Genomic DNA, 24,302 nt, shown 5'->3' with positions numbered 1-24,302 from the left:
GAGTTGGATGGGTTTAAAGGTGTAGTCGGGGTTAATGCATGCAGTACATATGGATCAGTTAGGAGAGGCAGCTGGGAGCACCTGCACACAGACAGAGCGATGTGTTGCTGTACACAGGGCCAGCAGAAACTCTATCTTATCCTTAATTTATCTTTTACCTTTATCTTCCCATCAAAACAAAATGAAGTTTATCACTCAGCTAACCTGTGGCTGTGGTGTACAGTGCAGCACCGTCAGTTTGTCTGCTTGTACTGGTTCAGAGAAATTGTAACAATAAAGAAAATGCAGTTTTTACAGGAACTAATAAAAAAAATCTATATGAAGTGTACATTAAATTAGATATTGGATTGTATTGGTGGGCAGGGCCGTTGTATAGGGGAGAAAGGTGATGATAATTCTAGGGGCCCAGCGCCCAGTAGGGCCCACAAAAAACCCCAGTAGTCTAATATTTGTATGACTGAATTATTCTGCATAAGACCCTGACTAATACTCATAGTAATGCTACATTAGCATCAAAACAAGGTAGGCTAAATAAAAAATGATAATACATACGTAGTCTAAGAAAAAAAGGGGAAAAGTCAGGGGCCCACTTTAGTATTATTTCAGGGGGCCCAGAATTCCTAGCAACGGCCCTGTTGGTGGGTGTTTGGTATTTTTAAAAGTGTCTTAAACACATTTGTCTGCTGGCCGTGTGCACGGCAGCACATCTGCCTGCTGCTGTGCCATGTTTCCTGCTGCCTCCAACTGGCTGCACACTGATCTGAATTTACTGCAGTAACACACTCTTTGTGTCTCAGTTGTGAGGCTCACACACAACGGATCTGCTGATAATCCCACGATGCAATAAATGTTGGAATGGTCAAAAATGTTCAATGCTGATACAAAACACTAATGATTTCTAAAGTTTGTGAAATCCCAGCTCCTGCTGTAGGGAGGAGAAACTGAGGATTCTTCCTCCATTACTGAGGCTGTCATGTTGTGTACCTGCTACCTTTGAACTGAAATGCAACTGAAGGCAGATAATTACATCGTCAGTGGCTTCAGTCTTCTACATTAGAGTCGGTGCTTCACCTGCAGCACCGAGGCTGAGATGTGTCGGTCTGTGGAGCTCTCAGCTGCTCTGGGCATAAAGCAAAGATCAGTTTTGTGTTACCATTGTTGTTATTCAGCACTGCAACCGCCTTTGACTTCAGTGTGTTGACATGCAGAGCTCCAAGCAGCATGTGTGTGTATGTGTGTATGTGTGTATGTGTGTGAAGTGAACATGAAGACCTCCAGGGAGAGTTGCTATGCAGATTGAAGGAGGCTGAGTCAGCAACAAAAGAGCAGTACCCTCTTTTGTTCTGGAGGACACACACACACACACACACACACTGAGGAGGAGGCGGATGCTGTGTAGCTGGTGATTATTTATTTATTTATTTTATTTTTCAACTTGAATTGAAAATATAGCATTACCAGTGTTCATTCAGTGAACATTTTCAAATCCAATCATTTGTTTTATTTAATTAATTATCCATCTAACATTGTGGCCTATCATTTTTATATAGGATTTCCTCACAGGTCTGAGAATATGCCGTTAGGAAACACATTTCAAAACCTCATTAATGAAATCTATGAAATGAGAAAAGTGTGGTGAACTAACACATTTTGCTTTAGACCTCCCAGCCTGCACTGGGGCATCAGACAGATGGATGTAAGTCTGTTTAGTGCTTCTGTAGTGATACTAACTGGAGCGGTGAAGTTTTACACTGTGCAGCAGCAGCAGCAGCAGCAGCAGCAGCAGCAGCAGCAGCAGCAGCAGCAGCAGCAGCACACTGTCTGACTAATGCACTACGTTGTTACCAGTGAATGTCATTTCATAACCTTTATTTAAACTCGGAGATATATTGAGGAGTAACCTCATTTACAATACAGCCGAGATGAAACACAAAACAAGGACAGAAGACAGGACATTTGAAACATACAAAAGCATAACATTATACCGGAAGTTAAAGGTGACAAGGATAAATTGAAACATAAGTGTAGTTAAAAGCAGGAGCAGTTACAGTAGAGGTAAAATAAGATGTAGTTATGGTTTTAAATTGTCCTATTGATAAAATTGAGGTAAGTTTCAGATGATTTTACAGAGTGTTCCAGGTTGTAGGTGCACAGTAAGAGAAGCTGGTCTTTCCAAGTTCAGTGTTAAAGCAGAAGTAAGCGATATTTTTGTGTTAATATAAGCCTTAAATAGTTCTATCTTCCGACAGCAATCACTTACATAGAGTGTTTGGACCGAAACACGGGTCTCTCAGTCACTCTGCTCTGCTCTGAGCCGAGGAGAAAACTTTTCTTGTATCCTACAGTTTTTATCCAATGAGGAGAGAGAACGGCATGAAGGGCTGTGTATGCAGCCAAGGGATGCGCGTGAATGTGGTGACGTAGGGATGAGGACCAATAGATCCATGACGAGGGCGGGGGCTGCTAACTCCACCGGCTGACAAGAAGTTATGGTGCGTTCAAGGCAACCCCGTAACTCGTGTTTTTCCGACCTGTGAAGTCGTACCAGTTCGATCTGGTGCGCGTTCATGGGTCGGAAGTTACGAGTGGCCGTTATAGTGACTTTCACAGGCAACAGGTCGGAGAAACGCGAGTTGCGGGTTGCCTGGAACGCTACAAAGTCGTAAGTCGTGACTTGAAGCTGTAACTTACGGTTTCAAAAGCCTGCCTGGAACGCAGCATTAGCCAAAACGACCGGATCGCTTACTTCTGCTTTAACAGAGGGAACCTGCAGTGTGAGCCAGTCTTTTGAGAGTGTGCGATAGAGACCTGCATTAAAAGATACTAGTGAGTTAATATAAGATTTGAAGAGACCAGTGAGAGCTTTAAAAAAATAAATAAAACCCAGTGTCGATCAGGCCTGGTAAATAGTGAGGGCCATCCAACTTTGGAATACAGGTCACAGTGATGAGCGTTGTAGCTGTCGGCAGTAATAAACCTCAGGGCTGAATGATATATGATGTCAAGTGGCTGTAAAGCTGTAGCTGATGCATGCCTGTATAAGATGCCTCCATAGTCTAAAACTGACATAAAAGTTGCCTCAATAAGTTTCTTCCTGCAGTGAAAAGGAAAGGATGATTTGTTTCAGTAGAAAAAGCCTATTTTTTTGTCTTAGTTTAATTACCAGATTAGATACATGGGGCCCTAGTTTCTTAGACCGAGCGAAGTCTAAGCTCAGCGCAGCTTCGCCACGCCAACGGGGCTGGACCAGGTCCATTTCGCAAGATTCGTGGGCCGCGCAGTCAGACTTAGACCAGCGTAAACCCTCCCCTCGTCCCTCCCACCGGCGCAAACGGCGAAGAGGGAGGAGAGAGGGCGGGAGGGAGACAGGAGGAGGAGAGAAAGGCGTGGAGTGGGTTTGACACAGCCGAGTCAGATCTTCACCAATCAAATGAGCTCCTCTCCTCACCTTTAACTGCGCGGAGGGCGATGCGCGCTGCAAGTTTGTCATTTTATACTTGGACTGGACGGAGGAGACAGCGACGCCAGAGGCCGAACCTCTCCCCGGAGGAAACAGCTGTTTCCCCGGAGGTCCGAGCTCAGAGTGACCAACAATGAGTTTACTAATAATAATACAAATATCCTTAATCAGGTTTGATCTGATACACTGAGAACCGGTGCCCAATGTAAGAAACAACAACTAATAAACTAATAAAGAAACTCACATTTATTCAAACCCTGTAAGCAAGATGAGAGGTATAATACAACATAAACAAACACCATGCGTAACGGATGAAATCAGCTCTCTCTCTCTCTCTCTCTCTCTCTCTCTCTCTCTCTCTGTCCGTCTCTTTTTTTCTCTCTTTTTTTCTGTGATAGAGATGCTGAGTATACGGCTATATACTGACTATCTGATACCGAGGCTGTGGTGGTGGACTAAGAGAGATGAAGATTTGTGTTTTGTTTTTCATTACGGCTGCCTGATGCGCTAATGAATTAATAAGTAAATAAATAAATAAAGCGAACATCACAAGGGCAGAGTGGTATCTCAACACGGCAGCGACATGCAGTCATCATCCACCCTCAGTCCTGCTTGGGACATCCACAGCTGCTTTTCAGTGCCAGTTCGTCCCTGCTTAATTCAGGTGGAGTTTCCATTATGCGTGCCGACAGCCTTTGATCTCTGCTTTGATCTGACGTCAGATGTGACGGGACAATCTATATAGATATAAATTCACGTGTTGATTCCATTAGTTGCATTAAATAGTGGTTATTGTGGATATTTATTGCATTGAAATGTGTCTGGAACTGTGGAGATCTGCCTGTGAGGTCTTGGTGACGTGTGTGCACTGCAGGTCAGTCAGCCAAACTTCCACTGCACCTGCTGCGCTCCGCTCTGCGCTGAGACTAGACCTGGTTGGAGGTGGCGAGCTTTCAGCGCAACCTCGGCGAGACATTTTCCCACGAAACTTCCACTGCACCAAGCTGAATCTGTGACGCCTCCCCCTGCTGCGCGGCCACGCCTATCTCAGCGCAGCGCGATCTACAAATCTCCCAATCTGACTTTGCGCTAGGCTGCGCTGGTCGAAACTTGCATTAGACCGGCTGCGTTACCTTGCGCCACCTGCGCTGCGCCAGCAAACTAGGGCCCATGGTGTTTGAAGGTGATTTTGTCGTCGACCCACTGTCCAAGATATTTGTATTCAGAAACTCTTTCAATAGCAGAATGAATGTGGTTTGACTGTGAGTGATATGCTGCAGTTTCACTGAGATTCTCCATGTGGATGTTTTAGTGTTGATGGTTATTACCAACAGTGTAATACAGCATCATACATTATTTATGAGAAGGTAGACTTATATTTAGTAAGGTGTGTGTATGTGTATGTGATGGGCAGTAAAGATAACACTAATGCGGGAAGCACCAATATACTTTATTATTAATCAGCTAATGTGCTCTCGTGAAGGGAAAACCATGTGCTGGGACTTCGGTGGTTTCCAAAAGAAGAACATGATTTACCTCATCAGCTCTTCCTTGACTGAACAATCTCCATTTATTCCATGTTCCATGATGTAAACTGTTTTCTTGTCTGTACACAACATCTATTTCATGTCTGCCCGTCCTGGGTTGAGGGATGCTTCCTCTGTTGCTCACTGTTTTTTTTTCGCTGTTCAGGGTTTTCTTGGGAGTTTTTCCTCAGTGGATGTGAGGGTCTAGGGGCAGAGGATGTTGTTATGATGCTGTGTAAAGCCCTTTGAGACAAACTGTTTGTAAAAATGGGCTATACAAATAAACTTGTCTTGCCTCAATTATACCTAATTCAAAGTCATGCTTCAACTTTTTGTAGTGTGTAAAACTTTTTACAGCTGAGGGGTCCTGGTGTTGCTGAATGTGGGCTTAAAGGATCAGAAAGGCTTAAAAGCTCAAAAGCCAGACCATAAGAGGAAGACCTCACAGCATCTTCAGCAAAAGGTTGAACCTCAGTCTGTCTAATCCAAATAATAAACTCAGACCAAATTGTTTAAAATAACAGTCTGATGTGCTATGATTTAAATATTAAAGAGTTAAGGTTGAACTGGTTTTCTTTATTTGTACGTGTTCCAGTCAGAGTCCAGTTTAACATGAAAACTGAGCTGCTCTTACATGGCTGTCAGGCTGCCGCATGTTGCTGGTTAATACTCCAACTGTTATATCACTGTCTAGTTCCACACGTTGTAAAAGAAGAACTATGTGGTGAGGTCAGAGGTCAGGGCAAGTGTTGACTATCCTGAGGTGACCGTGTCCACTGGGTCTTGATGCCTGTATTTCTTTTCTTACAATATAAACTGTTGTTGTTTAAAAAATATAAATCCAGCAAAAGTTCAGTTCTTTTTTCTTTAAAGTTCCCACACACCGAGGAACCCTCAGGCTGCAAGAAAACTGAGCTTCACAAAATCTGCTACCAGGATGTGAAGAAACCCAATATTTATATAACTTTATAGACCAGAGGAGAATAAAAGAGATGTCAGTCAAACTCAGCCTGTTTAAGCCCACACAGCCCTGAGAGCTGGTGAAAACAGGTCTGTGTGCTGGGACGTTTACATCACCTGCGCCAATGCATGAGGAACAAGACATGAGAAAAGAAAGAGAGAAAAGTCAGTGAATTCTAATATAATATATAAGTTAATTCTAGTATATTTTAGAGGTTATGGTGGTTATGATGTGAAATTATATCACGCAAGAAAAATAATTATGAAATATGTATCTGTGTTAAAGGGATAGTTCAACATTTTGCCAAATTGGCCCATTGTCATAATCTCTATAGTTTTAGGAGTAGGTTCGTTACCTTTAATTGTCGGCGCAAGCTATTTTTAGAACAGCAGAGCCGAGCCGCAAGCAGCTACACTACGGAGGTTAATTTTTTTAATTTCTTGGTTTCCCTCATCAAATACACAATCCAACAACTCCAAAACGCTATTGTGGACAAGTTGTGACCTGCACATTCACCCACACTATGAGATAATAACGGGACGTTATTGGGCCAATTTGCCAAAATTTTGAGCTATCCCTTTAAATACAATATTAATGCTGAATACATTTGGCTATAACACTGATAGAATAACTGCTGAGGAAAGTTTGGACAGCATTTGGACAGGGAACCAAATACATGTACACATGACAAACTTAACTGACATTTATTCTTCAGTATAAAGAATTTAGAACCAAAACTATGCTAACCTAGAGTTAAAAATGTATATTTTTTTCAACCACCGTTTTGGAAAACTAGCATGAGTAAATCCAGTTGAGGTATGTTTTTCTTTTCAGTGACAGTAGCTACACAACCATCAGGATAAAGCACTGAAAATATGTTAGGAACCATATTCTCTCATTATAGTATAATTAAAGTAAACACTGCAAAGAATGTGCAGCATTTGTGTCCTTGATGATGTGTAGCTCTGAAATGATACACACACACACACACACACACACACACACACACACACACACACACACACACACACACACACACACACACACACACACACACACACACAATAACGTACCATTAAGTCAAACACAAACTGAACCAAAAACAAAACAAACCTTGTATTTGATTGAAACATTGAAACATTTGAATTCACATAAATGCTAAGTGTAGATTCTTAGTACAGACTGCCTGAAGTACGTGGTCATCATTTTCTGCTTTCTGTCAAAATGCCGTGGAGCATGGATCTGTAGTGGCATCGACCCTGTCATCTCACATGTGACAGCTGCCTTTTGTTGTTGTTTTGCTGCCATCTGCTGGACTGGAGCAGTGGCTGATAGATTCAATACTTAAAGTCTCTGCTTGTCTGACAGTCAGCTAAGATTATTGATAATATTTTTAACACACATTTACCTTTATTAGCTGTTGTTAGGGTCAGGTAGATGGTTGAGTTCAATATGAGACAGAGTGATAGTGGTAGATTCATTTTTGTGGCTAGTTTAACGCTGCGAAAACTGACTTGCAGTAATTTGAAAAGTAGAAACTGACCTGCACCAGGCTTGTTGGCCTGATGTGACTGCTATTATAGGAAATGGATACAGGACTCTTTTCATGTTGGACAGCACACTAAGGCATTTTAGCAACACTTTAGACTACAGCAGTACAAAGGACTGCTGACTTCACTGTCTGTAAAATCCACACTGACACGCTGCCCCGCATGTTCAAGTGCTTTATTCGGATTGCTTTAAGCTACATAGAAATTGCTTGTGCCTGCTTTAAAAAATGTAATTTCTTGAATTTATCAATTATTTTAAAAACACAAGTAGCCTACCTTATTTTATTATTCAATGCATACTCAGTAATCAAGATGATAATAACAGTGTAAGTCACACCAAAATCCCTTTAAACATAGTTATTTGTTACCCTCATATTCCCAGACCTGACCATTTGTCTTATTCCCCTGTACTTAAATATTTCTCTCAGAATAACAACCCAATAATTATCTATTAATACTACACGTGTGTTAAATAATTACACTGTCGTTTTCAGGCTGTGGTCCACTGTGAAACACAGAGGTTTTACCTATGCACAGCAGCTTTGAGCTAAAAGCTACTGCCAACATGGACCAGGGACCATATGAACATGCTGATAATGTTAATGGTTACAAGGTTAGATCAGCACATTAGTATGTTTACATTAGCTAAAAATTCACTCATCACCTTTAAGGGTATTAAGGGTAATACAACACAACACGGGCTGATGGGAATGTGATTGTAAAATACAAAATGTTACAAGACAACAGTTATTACAACTCATCTTTGAAGTGACTCTTCTCTTGTTCAAGTGATATCTTCTGACCCTGAGTGCTCCCTGCTTTGTTATTAATGGTATGTCACACATGTTGCACTGACAGATACCACCTCCCATCAGCAAACACTGACCCCCCACCGCTGATCATGATATGACTTATGAATGCTCCTGTTTCACTGGCACCACCACTGTCCACTGTGAAAGTCTCACTCTCATTCCTGGGAGAGTTGCCATTACTCTTTCACACTATGCTGAGCACTTAGCATGAATCTACAGTTAGCACATACGAGAGCTGATGTTGAATTTGGCAGGAGGAAGGTGCAGGCGTTACGTCTTTGTTAAAGGTTTCACAACTGCTATATGACACCATTGTATAGCAGCTGTGTGTGGTGTATGTGTGTGTTTGCTGTTTAGATCTAACAGCCATGTGATAGTCTGTCATTGCAACCTGTCCAGGATGTACTGTACTCCTCCAACCCAAACCCAGTGCCACCTGGGACTGGCCTCATTCCCCTGCAACCATGCAAGCATAAGTGGCGTGGCCAATGGATGGGTGTTTGGACCTTGATGAGAAAAATCAGACACATTGCTGCAGTTCCATATAATAAAATAGATCTAACAGATCTGTGTATAATTGTTGTGGCTTTGGTGGAGGTCAGCTCTTTACTGAATGCCATTCTGAGTTTTTGTTGTGTCACATATCCTTATTCTTCTAATCATCTAAAATGTGGTTGAGGCAAGGTAAATTGATTAAAGGATATGTACTGTAGTGAAAAGTTATGAATTTGCTTTGAGATTATTTGATCTGAGTATTAACAATCCCTCTCTGATTTGAAGCACATTGGACCATGACTACAGTTTATTCAACAACAAAGAAAGAAGTATTCAAAGAATACTTAAAGAGATTTCATGCCACATTTTGTGAATCATGCGCATCTCATCTGCACTGAAATGTACTGTATAGCAAGTAACATATAGGGTAATGTATGATGAGCCTGTCCTGCAGATCAATTGATGGCTAGTTCTGCCACTGACAGTCATAGAGATTATTAAAGGCACACAATCACAGTCACTTTAGTATCATCAGACAGCACTCTTGACAAGAAATTATGGGCCAATTTGGCACGGCCTGGAGCACATGCCATTTAGACTTTCTTTCTATGGCAGCCTGGGTATGGCCTGTGGCCCTTCGCTGTGTGTATTTCTCCCTCTCCCGCTGTCACTATGTCAAAGCAAAAGCCAAAAAAAAAAAATAGTGCAGCAAGTCACAGCTCAGTCATTGTTGTCAGTATGGTGATTATGTCAAATGCCTTCGCTGTTATGAAATCAGGTGACCATAGGCGGTCCAGACATAGGTTTTGTTTTAATTACTTTGTTCACACCCAGATTTTACTGCTTGGCACATTGTAAGTCCACTTGCAATACCTTCATGGCCCACCAGTGGGCTGTGGACCACAGGTTGGAAACCACTGGTCTATATAGTTTGCAAACTATTAAAGATGGGCTTTGATGCTGAAGGCAGACTCTACTTTAGTAGTCACCCTAAGACCTCTGTAAATTGCACAGATCAAAAGTCACATTATGAGGTCAATGAGATGTGGGTGACAGGCAGCACCCCCAGAGGTGCCTTTATGTAGGTTATCAGTGACTAATCAGAGCTAGTGGTGCTTTAATAAACTTATTTGGATGAGAAGAGGAGCAGCAGTGGAAGCCCAAAATATTTGTCAGGAAGTGAATCGAGGTCAGGGTCAGAGCTGAACCCATCACCATCTGACTCCTCAAATCAAGGCTCCTGTTTAACACACTGAGGATCTCCAAGCAGACTGGCAAGGGTTAAGTAAATGTGGTAGTTTGTAGGAAAATACATCAAAACAAAAAGTTGTAGTAAAGTATGAGGGAAGGCAGGTGGTGAGAGTGAATGAAGGGACGGTGGCAGAGTGAAACAGGACAAGTGAACAGCGGTGTGGTGGGAGAGAGACAGAAGGAGAGAGGGAGCTGGGAAGAGGTAGAAGGTGAATGTAGCACTAGTCTTTTCTGCCGCAGCCTCCCGGGGGGGTGGAGGGGGTGGTGGTGGTAGTGGTGGTGGAGGAGGAGGAGGGGGGTGGGGGGTGATACTGCCGTGGAGCCCGAAGCTTGACGCGGGACGTTCCTGGTCTCGAGCACCGCGGATTTACTCCAGCTGGCACGCGCACGGTGACAGAAATGAATAGCCCACGGAAAGATAACGAGCGACCAGGCAAGATGGGCAGGCGTTGAGATCAGCTTTAACGGTGGCGGCTCAGCTACGAAATGGTAGGACAAAAAAACCTGTTCCGGTACAATAATGTAATAGACTGTACCTTCCTATTGGTGTGCTGTTTCGTGTTTGAAAAAAAGAAAAGAAAAAAAAAAGACGCAGTGCGAGGAGTTGAATGAACAACATCAGCTACGCAGCTCAAAGTGGAGCAGAAAGCGGTGACACTTTACATCCGTTTGTCCAAATCTCAGCGAGCCCGTTTCCGCTGTGTTTCTTCTCCGTATTTTTTAGTTTGAAGACGCGTCAGGACATTATTGTCCGGTACGTGACGTTTTCCCCCCGCGGACAGAGACTGCCGCTAAATTTCATTCAAAAATATGCAAAATAAATGTTCACGGTGCACGCTAGAAAACACTAACACCTGGAACAACATGGTTTGAAGTCGCTGTTCAGTGGTTAAGACCTGCCGTTGATTTCGGCGCAGACACGACACGTTAACACACAGCGCTCTTTATGGAAATGTTAACTTTCAGTGTGGCTCGGACCGCTCTCTCTGTCGGTGTCTTCCTCAACCGCCCGGTTCAAGGCGGAAGCCCCGGCAGCTTGAAACCTTCATAAAACTTGATATTTTGTTGACATGGGGGAGTTTTTGTCAATTATATATGTGCCGAACTTTATAAAACAGAGTCAAACAGGAGAGGAGTTGAAGTCAGAGGCGAGACGATACGTGTGTTAGTCATAAACACGAGTGAACGTTTACTCCAGCTGTTTGTTAATGGAGTTTGGAGCAGCGCTGCATCCGCGCCGGAGGACGGGATGTGTCCGTGCGCAGGCGGTTATCCTACCGACCCCCTGGCGGCGCGTGAGTAAGCCAACAACGTGCGTTGGTGCGAGTGTATGAGCGCGTGAAGTGGCGGGTGAAAGTTATCAGTTTGGTGTTTCTGTATGAGCGCGTGCAGCAGCAGGCCCCTCTGCCCCCTTCCGTTCGTCACGCGGGACGGCGGCAGGCCAACTTGAAGTTCAGCTTCAAGCTCCTTCTCCCGGTTTGTGAGCGTGCGTGCGTGCGTGCGTGCTTGTGTGTGTTAGTCAGCAGAAAATGGCCGCAGTTAAAACCAGCGGGCTGAGTTAGAATGACAGGCCGACAGAGGGCCTCCTGTCCCGGCGTACAGCTGGGGCAGAGGGCCGCTACGGTCTCCACACTGAGCTGCAGCTGGGGGAGGCAGAGGCAGCTCCAGCTCCTCCTGCACCCGCAGTGCTGCTGCTGGAAACAACTCAGTGGAAGATTTGAGTTCATGTTGGGAAGTGAGCCACTTGACAACAGCACAGATGCCACTGTAGAGGGGAGAGCACCGTTATTGCCCCTCCATCACCATCAGCTCTAATATGTGACATAGATTAAATTTGAGAACAGACTGGGATTGATTATGCTAATTGTAGTAGACTAAATCCTCCTGAACACACCTAACAATACAAAGATGTGATAAAATTGGGCTCTCGATGTGTGCGTGTGACAGTATGTAAATTCTGCTGCTTTTGGATGATCATGCAAGTCTAATTTTCATGTAATATACCTATGATGACTGTACATACGGTATAACCAAGAGACCAAACCGGAAGCACATGGGCCAAACTTTTTCCCCATATTTTTAAGATGACATGTGTGATGTCTGGTTTCATTGTAAAACTGTAGCCTAACAGTAGCCTCCATATTTATCCTCTTACTTTCTACCAGTAAACACCCACACAGAAAAAGCTAGAGATGGAATTTATACTCAGTGGTCATAAAACATTCCCTTATCACAAATTACCATATTAGTATTTATAGTTCATCTAATATAGTATTAATACATAATACATTTCAAGCGTGCACTCTTCTACACTTTGCAGTGTTTAGTTAGATATGAAATGTTAAATCTGACATTAGCAGTAGTGGAGGATGGATTCAAATGTTTCACTTCAATAAAAGCAGCAGCTCAGCGCTGCCACACTGTATAAATACTCCTGTCAAGTCCTGTACTGAAGATGGAATACATTAATAGTTATTTCCAGCCTAAGTTGTGAATATTAGTCTTGGAATAAAGCAGTGAGTGAGAAAGTATAATATTTCAAGGTGAATTATGGAGAGGTTAAGATGTAAGTTGAAATCAAACACATCATGAACACTGTGGGAATAAAAGACAAACTACCTTGTTCTGTCTTTGAAACATGTGAAACCACTCTCTGCGGTGACTTTCTCTGTTTACCAGGGTTTTCTCTGAGGAATGGAGGTTAAATCTGGTCCAGATGACCACCTAGATTGATTTGCTGCTGTTTTTGTGATATATTTTCAACAAAAGATGTGTAACTGTAGATGCAGTGCAACTATAAAAATGCATTAATTATATAGGATTTTTTCCTTATGTGTTGACAAAATGCATCTAGTGACCAAAGACCTAGACATGTTGGAGAAAAATCTATTTTTATATGCTGCATTTTATTGAACTCGATTTAAATTAGAGAAAGTGAAAGTATACAGTTGTTTAGGATTGTGTGTGGTGTTTTTAATCATATTTAAAAATAAATAAATAAAATAAAATCAGTAAAAAAAAATTATCAATTACTGGACATTTCAGGCGACCCCATTTGAATTCCAGGCGACCCCACATCGTCCCGACCCCAAGGTTGAAAAACACTGGGGGAAAAAAATCCAAAATGAACGCACTTTTGCCATATTAGGAAAGTTTGGCTGATCTGCTCCAACAGAAGAACCACGAAATAAAGAGGGAAAACAAACAAACTCCAATAAAGATAGACAACACAGTAGGTCATTGATGAACCAACTTGTGTTTGCTCTATCTACCTGAAGATTAGTACTCTGTGTTGTGTCCCTGAGTTCCCTGACTTCTCTCTGAACATTGATCATTTTGTCACGCACCGTCCTGCTCGGGGTATTTGCGCCCTGGGGCAGTCGTTAGTTGGGACCGGGGCAGATCCAGTAGGTGAGGGCAGCAGCTCCTCCGGTGACTGTGCAGCTGATCCTGAGATGAACCGTGCAGTGTGTGTTATGAGGCCAGTTGCTGCTGCGGCTTTAAGCCCGTCGTCTGGGATGGGCTGAATTCATAACGTCATTTCAGTTTTTTTTCCTCCTCTTTTATTCTTCGCCCCCTCATCTCCTTCCCTCTCTAAATGACACAGCCCCCGTGCTCCGTTACACCTCCGGCCATATTCTCCCCAGAATGATTATTCTGAACTTTCTCGGTGTTTTTCCCCCCGCGGGGCTTTTTTCCGGGGCCTCAACTTTTCTGACGTGTCATCATTTCTGGAGTTAACGCGGCGGAGTCATCCGAGGCGACCGGATCCCGCTCCTCTCTCTCTCTCTCCCTCTATCTCTCTCTCTCTGGCTTCTTGAAGAGACTCAGAGAAACGGAGCAGAGTTTTCTCTCTAACCCGGAGCTACCGCCGCGCTCAGCTCCGCGAGCGGGTGAAGAGCGGGGCAGCGATCTGCAGAGAAGAGAAAATGACGACGCTGTGGAAATGAAGGTCTTCAGCCCAGGGATGTTTATGTTAACGCAAAGCCCGGTCTGATTCAGCTCCTCCTCATCAAAATGATGTTTTCTCCCCTCTCTCTGTCTCAGGTAAAAAAAAAAAAAAAAAAAGCTGCACTGTGCTTCTCTCTCTGCTCTCGATCACTTTGCACTCAAAGAGTCTATCTACTGTACCCTGCTGGGAAATGAAGCCACCATGTAGTTAACTAATTACCCATGATACTGTGTTGATTTGATAATAAGTGTGTGCATGGGAGAACAAATGGCTTCATTTCGACATTTCTAACAGCCCCTCAGCTGCAGCTGCTCCCCCCTTTGCTCACCACAGGACAGGCGGTGATATGAATCATAGATTGATATCAGGAGCAGGTACACACACACAGTGGAGGGGTGGAGAGCTGAATCACACTGACTGCAGCAGGCCCGGGGAACAGACACTTGAATTAACATGTAGTTATTAGCTGGAACTTGCTGAGAGGAGCAGTGTTTGAAAGCCTTGCATCAGACTGACTGTCTACAATATATATGCTTTGTGTTGCTGCTGTGTGTGTGCACATGTGTCCGTGCACAGAGACGTTTCAGACTGGTCCGTAGTGTCGCTCCACTGCTCACAGATTAGTCTCAGGCACATCACTTTGTTTCACTACAATAAAGACTTGTTTCATTTCAGTGTAAAAACATTAATTAGACACCTTACCCCCAGGCCGGAGACCAATGTAACCATGGTAACAATCAATGACACCTGCGCCACATACCAAACAACATAAAAACAGGAAATCAAGGCTCGTATTATCTTGTCTTCATACACACTTAAACTGTTGAACTGTTGAACTGTCTTCCAGATGACAAACATTGAATGATTGGATGTGGTTCCTCGGTTTAGCCATTTTTTTTTTTTTTTTTTCTTTTGATAGAAATTTTAATTTACCCAGAAATCAATGTACGACAGTTTCAGCTAAAGAAGGTCAAGAACTGAACAGCTTTGTGCAACGGCTCTGTCTGAAGTCTGACTGTTGATTCTGTCCGGGCCACAGTTAAAAGTCTGTCTTTGCCTCAGATTTAAATTCCCAAACTGTGGACTGAAGGAAGAGCAGCTGCAGCTGAGATATGAGAGTGAGCGGAGGTGTTTGCCACAGGACAAACATCCTAATATTCAGGTTTCTCTCCTGAACTTCCAGTCTATCACCGCTGCAACTACATTCACTCTTGACTTCTGCCTTTACGAGTGCTACTGTGATTACTGGGCCCTGTTTCAAAATGTCTCCCGACTCTGCCAGCCCCTGTTAGTACTATTATTACCACAGCTGCTGCTATTGCTATTATCACTACTGCTGCTATTTGTACAGTTGAATAGTATTGCAGCGGTTCTAGTCGTATTAGCTCTACAACTGCTTTTACGGTTGCTAAAAGTACACCTTTGTGGTGTCGGGGGTCCTCGGTAAATCTGGTTTTGTTCCCAGATCTTAAAGGGATGTGTGCGTCACTTGCCGGTAATATGATTAGATAGAGACTGTTAAAGTTATTTGCACCAATAAAGTACAATATCAACAAAGGCGAGTTCTGTATTATTAGCTAATCTTGTAAGGAGGCCCTGTCTTTTAAGGTTTTATTATTTTAGTTTCACTCGTGCTCACACTGTTCCGTATTAAGTTATATTTAATTTCTTCACCATATTGACACAGCTGCCTTTGTGATGTGTTGTTTGCAGCAGTCTTAATGGGAGCTGGGAGACAACAGGGTACAGGATGAACCTACAGTGGCAGAGCCCACACTGAAGCTATAGATAAAGTTATAGCCTGTCCAACCCACTCATTTTTCCCCCGACGTGGAACCATCTCTCAACTGCCGTAGCTGCACCAGGGACGCTTTTTAACAGCACACTCATCTGGTTTTATTTCCCCTCCCCCACCCCCTCTGTGTTGAACTCACTTGCTGCTGTAGCCTGAGGGGAGATCAAACACATTATGTTGCTGAGTTTTGCTGATGTTGGATAAAACTGAAGTCACTGCTTGCAGTATAATTACCAGAAAGATGTTTTATTGACTATAGATTTAACTCCTTCCTGTACCGACCTCTTCTAAAGGAGGATTGTCTCAAGACTCCACAAAACTTTATTGTCTTTATTGTCACAGAGTAGCAGAAATATTCCTTTGACAAGGCCGTAGAGGTTTATCAGTTCTGTCTTTGGGTAAACACGACTCAAACCGTGGACTCACCTGCATACTGTACAGCATTTATGATTTATCTCATTATGGGACATCTTATACTGTTTGCATTAGGCATAAGTTACTTAGTTACACATGAATTGTGGTGTTGAAGTGCGGCCAGGTCAGAGTCCAGCAGTGAAATCAGTGTGAGCAGTGATTTTCTTAATGTGCACACTGGATCAATGACACTTAAAAGTAGATCAGGTACAAAGTATTATATGGTGTCACTCTCTGGCACCTGTCCACTGCGTGGGTGGTCTCTGTCTAAAGCCTGAGGTCCTGCAGACATATGAAGAGTGAAGCAAAGTGAAACTCACCTGGAGTAAGGCGATACACCGCCGTCTGACATTGATGTTTAGGTCCTGTTTAATGTGAAGACAGTCTCAAGACAGGCGTTTGGCAGCCGTGAGTCACGGTGCAGTCGCCGGATGGATGGACCACTGGTGTTTACAGGTTATTGCCTGTCAGTTCTTACTGACTCAACGTGTACATTTCAGTCTCATCTTTTCGTTTTGCTGCAAAACGGCAGAAATGTCACAAAGCTGCAGATGCAGAGAGTCGGGGCTGTCGGCTTGTTGTTGTGTGCAGCTGCTTCTTTGCATCACCTTAAAATCATAATTGACCGCTGTTATGTGAATACGGGCCGCCACAATTGGTTTGGCATGAAAATCACCCTGAATAACTCTTGCATAAGGATTGTGATACATCAGCTGCAGCAGCCTTAGCAGTCTTCACAGCGCACTCAGAAAGTATTCAGACCCCTTTCCCTTTGTCATAGTTTGTTATGTTGTAGTCCGATGCCAAAGTCCACAAATTGACAAAGTGAAAAAGAATTTTAGAAATTTTGGCAAATGCATTGACACAAGTATTCAGACACTTTGATCAGTGCTTAGTTGAAGAACTGCTGGCAGTGATTACAGCCTCCTGTCTTCTTGGGTCTGACCTCACAAGCATCTGGACTTGGGGATTTTCAGTCGTTCAGGTCTCAGGTTCTGTCAGTTTGGACGAGGACGTGGATCAACGGTCATTTTCATCGTCTTCAGAGATGTTCTTTCTGGTTCAGGTCTGGTGGGCCGAGTCGACCCTGAGTCACATGAGCCTTCAGCTGAGGTCCTGATCTCTGCAGGTCTTCATTGAAGGATCTCTGTACTTTGCTTTCCACAGCCTGACGCTGCCTCCACCATGCTTCACTGTTTGGATGGCGTTGTTCAGGTGCATGATGCTCAGAACTGAGGCCACACAGTTCAATCTTAGATCCATCAGACCAGAGAAACGTATTTCTCTTTCTGCTGCCTCTTTGTAAACACAGAGGGGAGACTTCATCTGGACGCTCATAAAGTCCAGATCAGAGGAGAGCTGCAGTGACGGTCGGTCGTCCTTCTGGAAGTTTCTCCCATCTCTACGCAGGATCTCTGGAGCTCAGCCACAGTGACCATCAGGTTCTCTCTGTTTGGCCGGCGTCCCTGTCAGAATGATGGAGGTCACTGTGCTGATCCAGATCTGAGCCTCGACGCAACCCGGCAGCTCCTTCCTCCCCGTTGCGTGGGTTTTGTCAGAGAAGATTGTCAAACACGATCAAGACAAATGAGAGAAACCTGATCTGAATTTCAAGAGTCACTGAGTATCTGAGTACTTGTGTTTTCAATTTAAATAAATTAGCACAACATTTTAAAATTCAGTTTGTTCTTGGCAGCTCTCTGTGCCTATTAATTATGATTTAGACTTTTGACTGATCTATAACTGCTCATGCTCTGACATAGGTCATGTATGTTTGGAAATGTAATATTTTAGTAGTGATCACACATAGTACAACATCTCAGAGGCTTCTGAACACTAGTCGTCAAGCAGCTTGGTGAAACTTGAAGAGGCATGCTTATCTTACATGAATAGGAATTATGAAATGATATATGATCAAAAATCGGAAAGTTATCACATAAATGTAATACACCAAGAATTTAGGTGTCAGAGTGTGCGATCGAGCGTGATGGACTGGAATGGAAGAACAAAGAGTTACTCTGATCCAGCAGCAGGGCTCAGTTTGGACTGACCAACATTTAATTTAAAAAGTATAAATTACAGAAAACATCTGCTCACACCTGATCAGCTTAGTATTTCATTGAAGCTCTGCAGATGAAGCATGTGACCTTAGACATTTTAGACGTAGAAAAGGCACTCGGTGCTGGTGTTGACGGTCTACATGTCAGGGGAGGACAGCAGGTGAGTATTTACTACAGCATGTTGGCACAGAGTCCTGGCAGGACGCCCGCTCAGGCTACAGGATGTGGGCCATGTTAGGGAACAGCAGGAGTCTACTGTACTGTAGGAGCCGAGCAACAGACAGCCAGTGTGTGCACACTGAATTTGCACACCATTACCGAAACATGAAATAAAATCAAATAAAATAAAAGCTCCCTGCTGCGCTAACATCTCTTTGAAGAAGATGCTGCTGAAACATGTGTAGTAGTAAGTGCAGTAACAACAGAGCCCTGCGTGTGGCTTCCTCAGCCGTATTTAACAGCACCTCCACAGGTATCCACGCTCTTCATCCCACAACCCATTCATTCAGTGTGTGGCACTTTGTCATCCACTGGTGTTAATGGAGCTGTGGATAGCAGAGCTGCATTATTGATGGCAGTTTTTAACCTGCTGTTTCTTCGCAGCCAGCGTGCAAAGCAACAACTCACAATCAAATCCGTAATGAGCCATGAGAAATTGGCCACACATTTATTCACATTATGTTGACATTGCGCGAGCGAGAAGCAAACACTCTATTGTGTATGCGGTTTTCCTGTGATCTGGTATTACAGGTTAGCCTACCAGCCAAGTCCTCCGGCCCTAAACCACCATAGAATCTGTTTGTCTCTGCGCTGATACCAACCATAGGAGCGTGTTCTGAGCCAGCGCCTCCATGGTGGTCGCTGCATAAGACATGGTTACAATGATATGGACTTAAAGCAGGACAGGTGAAGGATCGGCTATGCCATGATGCGATGACATAATGTTCTATGTCCAAACTTCCTCCTGCTGCAGCCCGGCTGTCAACAATAGTTCACTGTACCCTATGATATGTTTTGGAGTTTGTGGGTAATTACATGTTTCTATGATATTTTACACTGTCATTTCATTTATATTCTTTTTTCTATCACAAATTTGACATATTTTCCAGTTTGTCCACACATATCAGCACAAACTTGTTAACCAGCCATCCTACCCTTTAGCCACCACGACCTGACTGTGCAGAGTATTGATGAAACCATGACGCTGTCCGCGGTGCTGAAGTTAGAGACAGGTTTAGACAAACACCTCATTTTGTATGAACTTGACTCTGAAGCAAATATCTAGTGCTTTTGTGACATATGAAGAGACATGTTGTAACTGTTCAGAGTGACCTTGGTTTCCTGAAATAGCAAAGCAGCCATTGTTAGAGTTGAATGTTGCTGAGGGATCTTTGATTTCTGTTACCATGGTGTAACGTGTTATAATGTATTTGGGCACCTTAGCTGTCACTACATATTGCACTGTTTTAAGTCCCTAATGAACTCCTTTGTTACATGGTTAGAGTTGTGGTCACATTTATAAAATGGTCATGGTTTTGGTAGTGGTTTCATTGAAGAGGTTCCTGAAGGTTAGAGGACCCTCATCAATAGCAATCACGTGTTTAAGACAGTGGAACGGTCATAGATAAAAGAAACAATGACGACCCAAAACAGGAAATGAACAGCGGTTGCTCTGTCTTTTAGTGTGTCCCAAATTGCGTGCTTCCACACTCTAACGGCCAGAAAATTTAGTGTGGATTGCTGGACAGTCACTTGCCACCCTCAGTGGTTGACTTGAGCAATAAGGAGCTGATACCAGCGTAAATGTCTTAAAAAAACACTCTTTGTTACACAAAACAACACAACGACAACAATAATAACACAATAAAACACAACTTCATGGCTTGTTTTGATTGGCAAAGAGTGCTGTCAAGTGTCGGCGATAGGGCTCAAATGGCCTGTTGCAATCAGCCTTTAAAAAGTAGAAGAAGATGCTGTCGAGTCATTTCCGGCAAGTGTACAGCGGCAGTGTTTGATTGGTCTTATAGCCTACTGCGTCACCTGACTTCCCCCTCCATTCCTGTCATGATGACTGCGCCACTAGAGGTCCCTCAAGAAGAAAATATCACTACAGGGAGAAATAGGTTGCTTGGACACAACTCATGTGTCCACATGACAGGCTCCGTCTGACATCACAAACAATGACATACACAACATCACAATAATAAAAAATAAAAAAATGACAGCTGCAGTAGATGTGCCAGTTAACAATGGGGGGTTGTGTAGGGCAGTGGTGGTAACTCCTCTGTGGTCTACCTTGATGTTTGGACATCCTGGGAATCCTGCTTGAAGGTGTCTGGCCCTTTTCCAGATGCTTTGAGAAATTCTGGTTTTTCGTTGACAGCTGGGGCCAGATGTGAAATGAGGTGAAGATCACACACATCCAACTACAATAAGAATTTTGGATTTAAACCACATAGTGCTACTTCTCATGCAAGGCAGGGGATCAGTCTGTCTTGGAGTGAGCCTAACAATCCCTAGCAATGAGCCAAAAAGTTGTTTGTTTGTTAGATTACCCATCTTTCTCCACTCTACCTTCACGCTGCTGCCCATCATCCTGGCTGTCCAGTCGTGGGAACCACTGAGAACAGAGGTCTGATCTATGGGAGGAACCTGCAGAGGATCAGGAGAAACGTTTACATAGCTGTTTTTTAAGGCAAGAGGGATCACTCCCACCTATTCAAACACTTGTCTGCTCGTTTTGTTGAGAGATCCTTAATTGAAAAGAAACTAAGACTGAGCAAATGACCAGCGGGTTGCAGAGGTCATGGTCAGCGCACTTTTTGTATAATAGGCTGTAGTGGAATGAGATGGTTTCATTGCTTATATGGGTGTATGGGTGTTCTTTCACTCAAGCCCAGTCTCTACAGTGTTGGTGTCTGTGCTTGTTTTAGTTGGTGCTGTGCCTGGGGCTCCATCTCCTACTGGTGGTGATGGCTCAGTCTCCCACTCTCTTTGATCACTTTAACTATATTGCAATATAGCCACACACCGTTTGGCTGCAGGAAGCAGTTTGACATCTCTACTTTAAATTACCTGCACAAAATACTACAGACGAAGGACAGCAGAGTCTGCTGTGTTAAAAAGTAGACCAGTCAACTAACGCTTTTTATAGTTGAGGCTGATGAGACCCAGTCAGGAGGTCTCAGCCTCTGTCCGTCCAGACAGCGTTGTTTCCCTGGAGTTTTCACATTTAGATGAGGGCTGCAGCATTTTCCAAGTCTCCATATTTGGTGCCCAGTAACTTAATCTTAGTCTTAATCTGTCTCCCAGTACTTCCTGACTGACTGACTCCCAGCCACAAACTTGCTGCTTCGACCGGAAAAATATAAATGTCCCACAAATACACAACATAACATTTCTTAACACATTACAGGAAGAAATAGTGCATGTGTGGACTATCTTCAGTGGCGGACTAATACACATTTGGTGCTCTTGTGACTATATCCACCAGCTGGATGGTACATGTGTGATGCAGCCCCAGCTTCACCACAGTGTGGGTGTTTATGTTGCTTCCAGTGCAGCGCTGTGGCTCACTGACACAATGGAGCTCTGTGGCTCTGAGGAATATGAAATATTAGCCGTAGTACTAGTCGGTAGAGCCCATGGATTATTGTTGGGGTTTATGTTGATACAGACTGTCACATCACCATCTCATACCAAAGGAAAAAATAAAAGCTCATTACATAGAGAGAAATTCCGCCCTGTCTCTAGTTCTCTAACTGATCTGTGTCACAATTCATTTGTCAGTGAGGAAGAATCTCTGTGGGAGGGTGAGAGATGAGAGGGAAGCTGCAGTGTGGAGGTGCACTCCAGCCTGTCACTGAAAACTGCTGATCTGACACCGAGTCCCTGCACAATATTACGCATAGGCACAAAAAAGCAACACATGAAGACAGACTGTAATTTGAACACTGCTTAGTTAGTGCAGCCGACAAAAGGCTGCAAAAGAGGAGAAGATGTATTTTCAAATTGAGTTAATTCTTATCAACATTAAATGTCACTTTTGAAATGTTAACAATGGCAGTTATCGTGACATTCATTCATTCTAGCAGTTTTTATTCCGACTTCAGAGCTAAACCGCTGCACCTTATCACTAAAAACATATGTTGCCAAACCAGTCAGGACCGACACTTGAAGGACTTTAGTTAGTTTTGTGTTCTTGATGTCAGGACGTACTGACATCACTGAGGGGAGGACAGACTGACTGCCAGCACACTCAATAACACTCATTTTTCACCTCTGCTTGTGATTCATATTCAACTTCACACACCTGTTTATGTCGACCTACACGCACTTCTGTTTACCTAAACTCTTCATGAAATTCCACTACAAAAGGTTTTGATAATTTTTCTGTTGTTGTTGTTTTCCATTAGTATTAAACTGTTCATTAGTTGGCAGCAGTCTACAGTTTTTCACAGTCTTATTATATATATCATATATATATGATAGACATTAGCCTATTATACCTTATATTTAGAAAAATAACTATAGCCAATTATGGTAATGAATTACTGAAATGTACTGTGTTCTGTTGAATAGAGAGAATGAATGGTTGAAAGTATGATGTCAGTGTTACTGTGCCTCCACCAGCGACAGTACCATCTTTTTGTGTTGTCTGTCCATACATACATGTCCAGACTCCAGTCTATCCCATTCTCATGAACTAACAGTATCTAACTTTTTCAGCCTGGAGGGAATTCCTTCAAATATAGTACAAAGTCCCAAAACCCAGTTTTAGCCGTAACTCTTGCATTCATTACTTACACTTATATAAATATCTGTAAGGATAAAAAAGAGTTGATATCCAAAAGGTCACAGGTCAACTTTATGCAAAACCACATTTAATTTAGCCCTGTAACACAGCAATGGCAGATTGTGACCAACTTGGCTGGTTAGGAGAAGCATACGACCTCATGGTGGTAGTCCTAGCCTGGATTTGGATTTGTGTTATTGCACCTGTTGGCCAGGGACTAGAAGTTGTTAGCTGCAATGCATCTCCTTTCTTAACATAAACATCAGTGTTTTTGAATATATTCAGTACGTTTCATAAAATAACTTACTATCACATTAAGGCCTTAGAACAGGATTTGAAACAACTCCCTCTACAAAGCAGGAACTTTAGACAACTGAGCCCCGTCTGGACCGATACAGACTAGAGATGTTGGTCCATGAGCGTCCTCTCCTCCAGGGATGGACGTGGTCCGGATGTTGTCCTGGCTTTGATGAACTGGTGCCGCTGCCTGCAATAGTAGATGATTAAATGATACTGACATTAAAATGCCACAGAGAGAGAAGGAAATCCATACAGACCCGGAGAGGGGTGAGACTGTTACTGGACTTTTATCTGGTCAATTCTTCTTTGTATTTTAGTGTAATTCTGAGGTTCATCAGTAAAATCACTGCAGGCTCTCTGTCTCTGCTGACACTAGAAGCAGGTTGACAGCTGTCTGTCTGATGAATGGGTCCGTTGCAGCTCCAGTGCTTGTTAATGAACGTTAAGTTGTCTCACATCATACAGGGGTCTGTTGTCTGAGAGTGGTATAGGTCCGTATCCATTTTTGATATTCATTGGTAGGGCTGGGACGATATGCTTTTCTCCTGATTTGATTCTTCTACGATTTTTTGGATGGCAATTCGATTTAAATTGCGATTCTACGATATTGCCGATTCTCTCGATTTTTAGTCTGCATTTTTAACATTTATCTGCAAACAAATACTGTAGGAGCCTATAAATTAACATACTCCATTATAAAGTGAACTTAAACCCTTTTCAAAACCTGTACTCTCTGTATGTAAAAAAGGGCTAACAATGCACATTAAACAATATTTAAAAAAAAAAAAAAAAAAAAAAAATTTAAAATGTTTTTTTTTTTTAAACGATTTTAGAAAAACAATTTGATTTAAAAATCGTCAAAAAAGATATCGCGATATTTATGTGAATCGATTTTTTCTCCCACCCCTATTCATTGGTGGTTTTGATGGTG

At 43.0% G+C, this 24,302-nt stretch overlaps 1 protein-coding gene across 4 annotated transcripts in view; it reads left to right on the top strand.

Moving 5' to 3' along the window:
- The first annotated feature begins 10,378 nt into the window (after positions 1-10,378).
- The window catches only part of nfic (nuclear factor I/C), a 47,689-nt gene continuing 33,765 nt past the window's right edge, over positions 10,379-24,302 (top strand). For 3 of the 4 annotated variants that reach the window (XM_083970971.1, XM_083970968.1, XM_083970969.1), the window contains exon 1: positions 13,248-14,102. In XM_083970971.1, the coding sequence (XP_083827097.1) occupies positions 14,073-14,102 (30 nt within the window). In that variant the 5' untranslated portion in view covers positions 13,248-14,072. Of the gene's footprint in view, positions 10,545-13,247; positions 14,103-24,302 lie in introns of those variants that run through there. The other variant, XM_083970970.1, reaches the window with a different exon arrangement.

This window comes from Trachurus trachurus (assembly GCF_905171665.1).
Source record: "Trachurus trachurus genome assembly, chromosome: 4".
NCBI classification, from domain to species: Eukaryota; Metazoa; Chordata; class Actinopteri; order Carangiformes; family Carangidae; genus Trachurus; species Trachurus trachurus.
The sequence above is the reverse complement of the archived record's forward strand: the minus strand, read 5'-3'. Positions and strand labels throughout refer to the sequence as shown.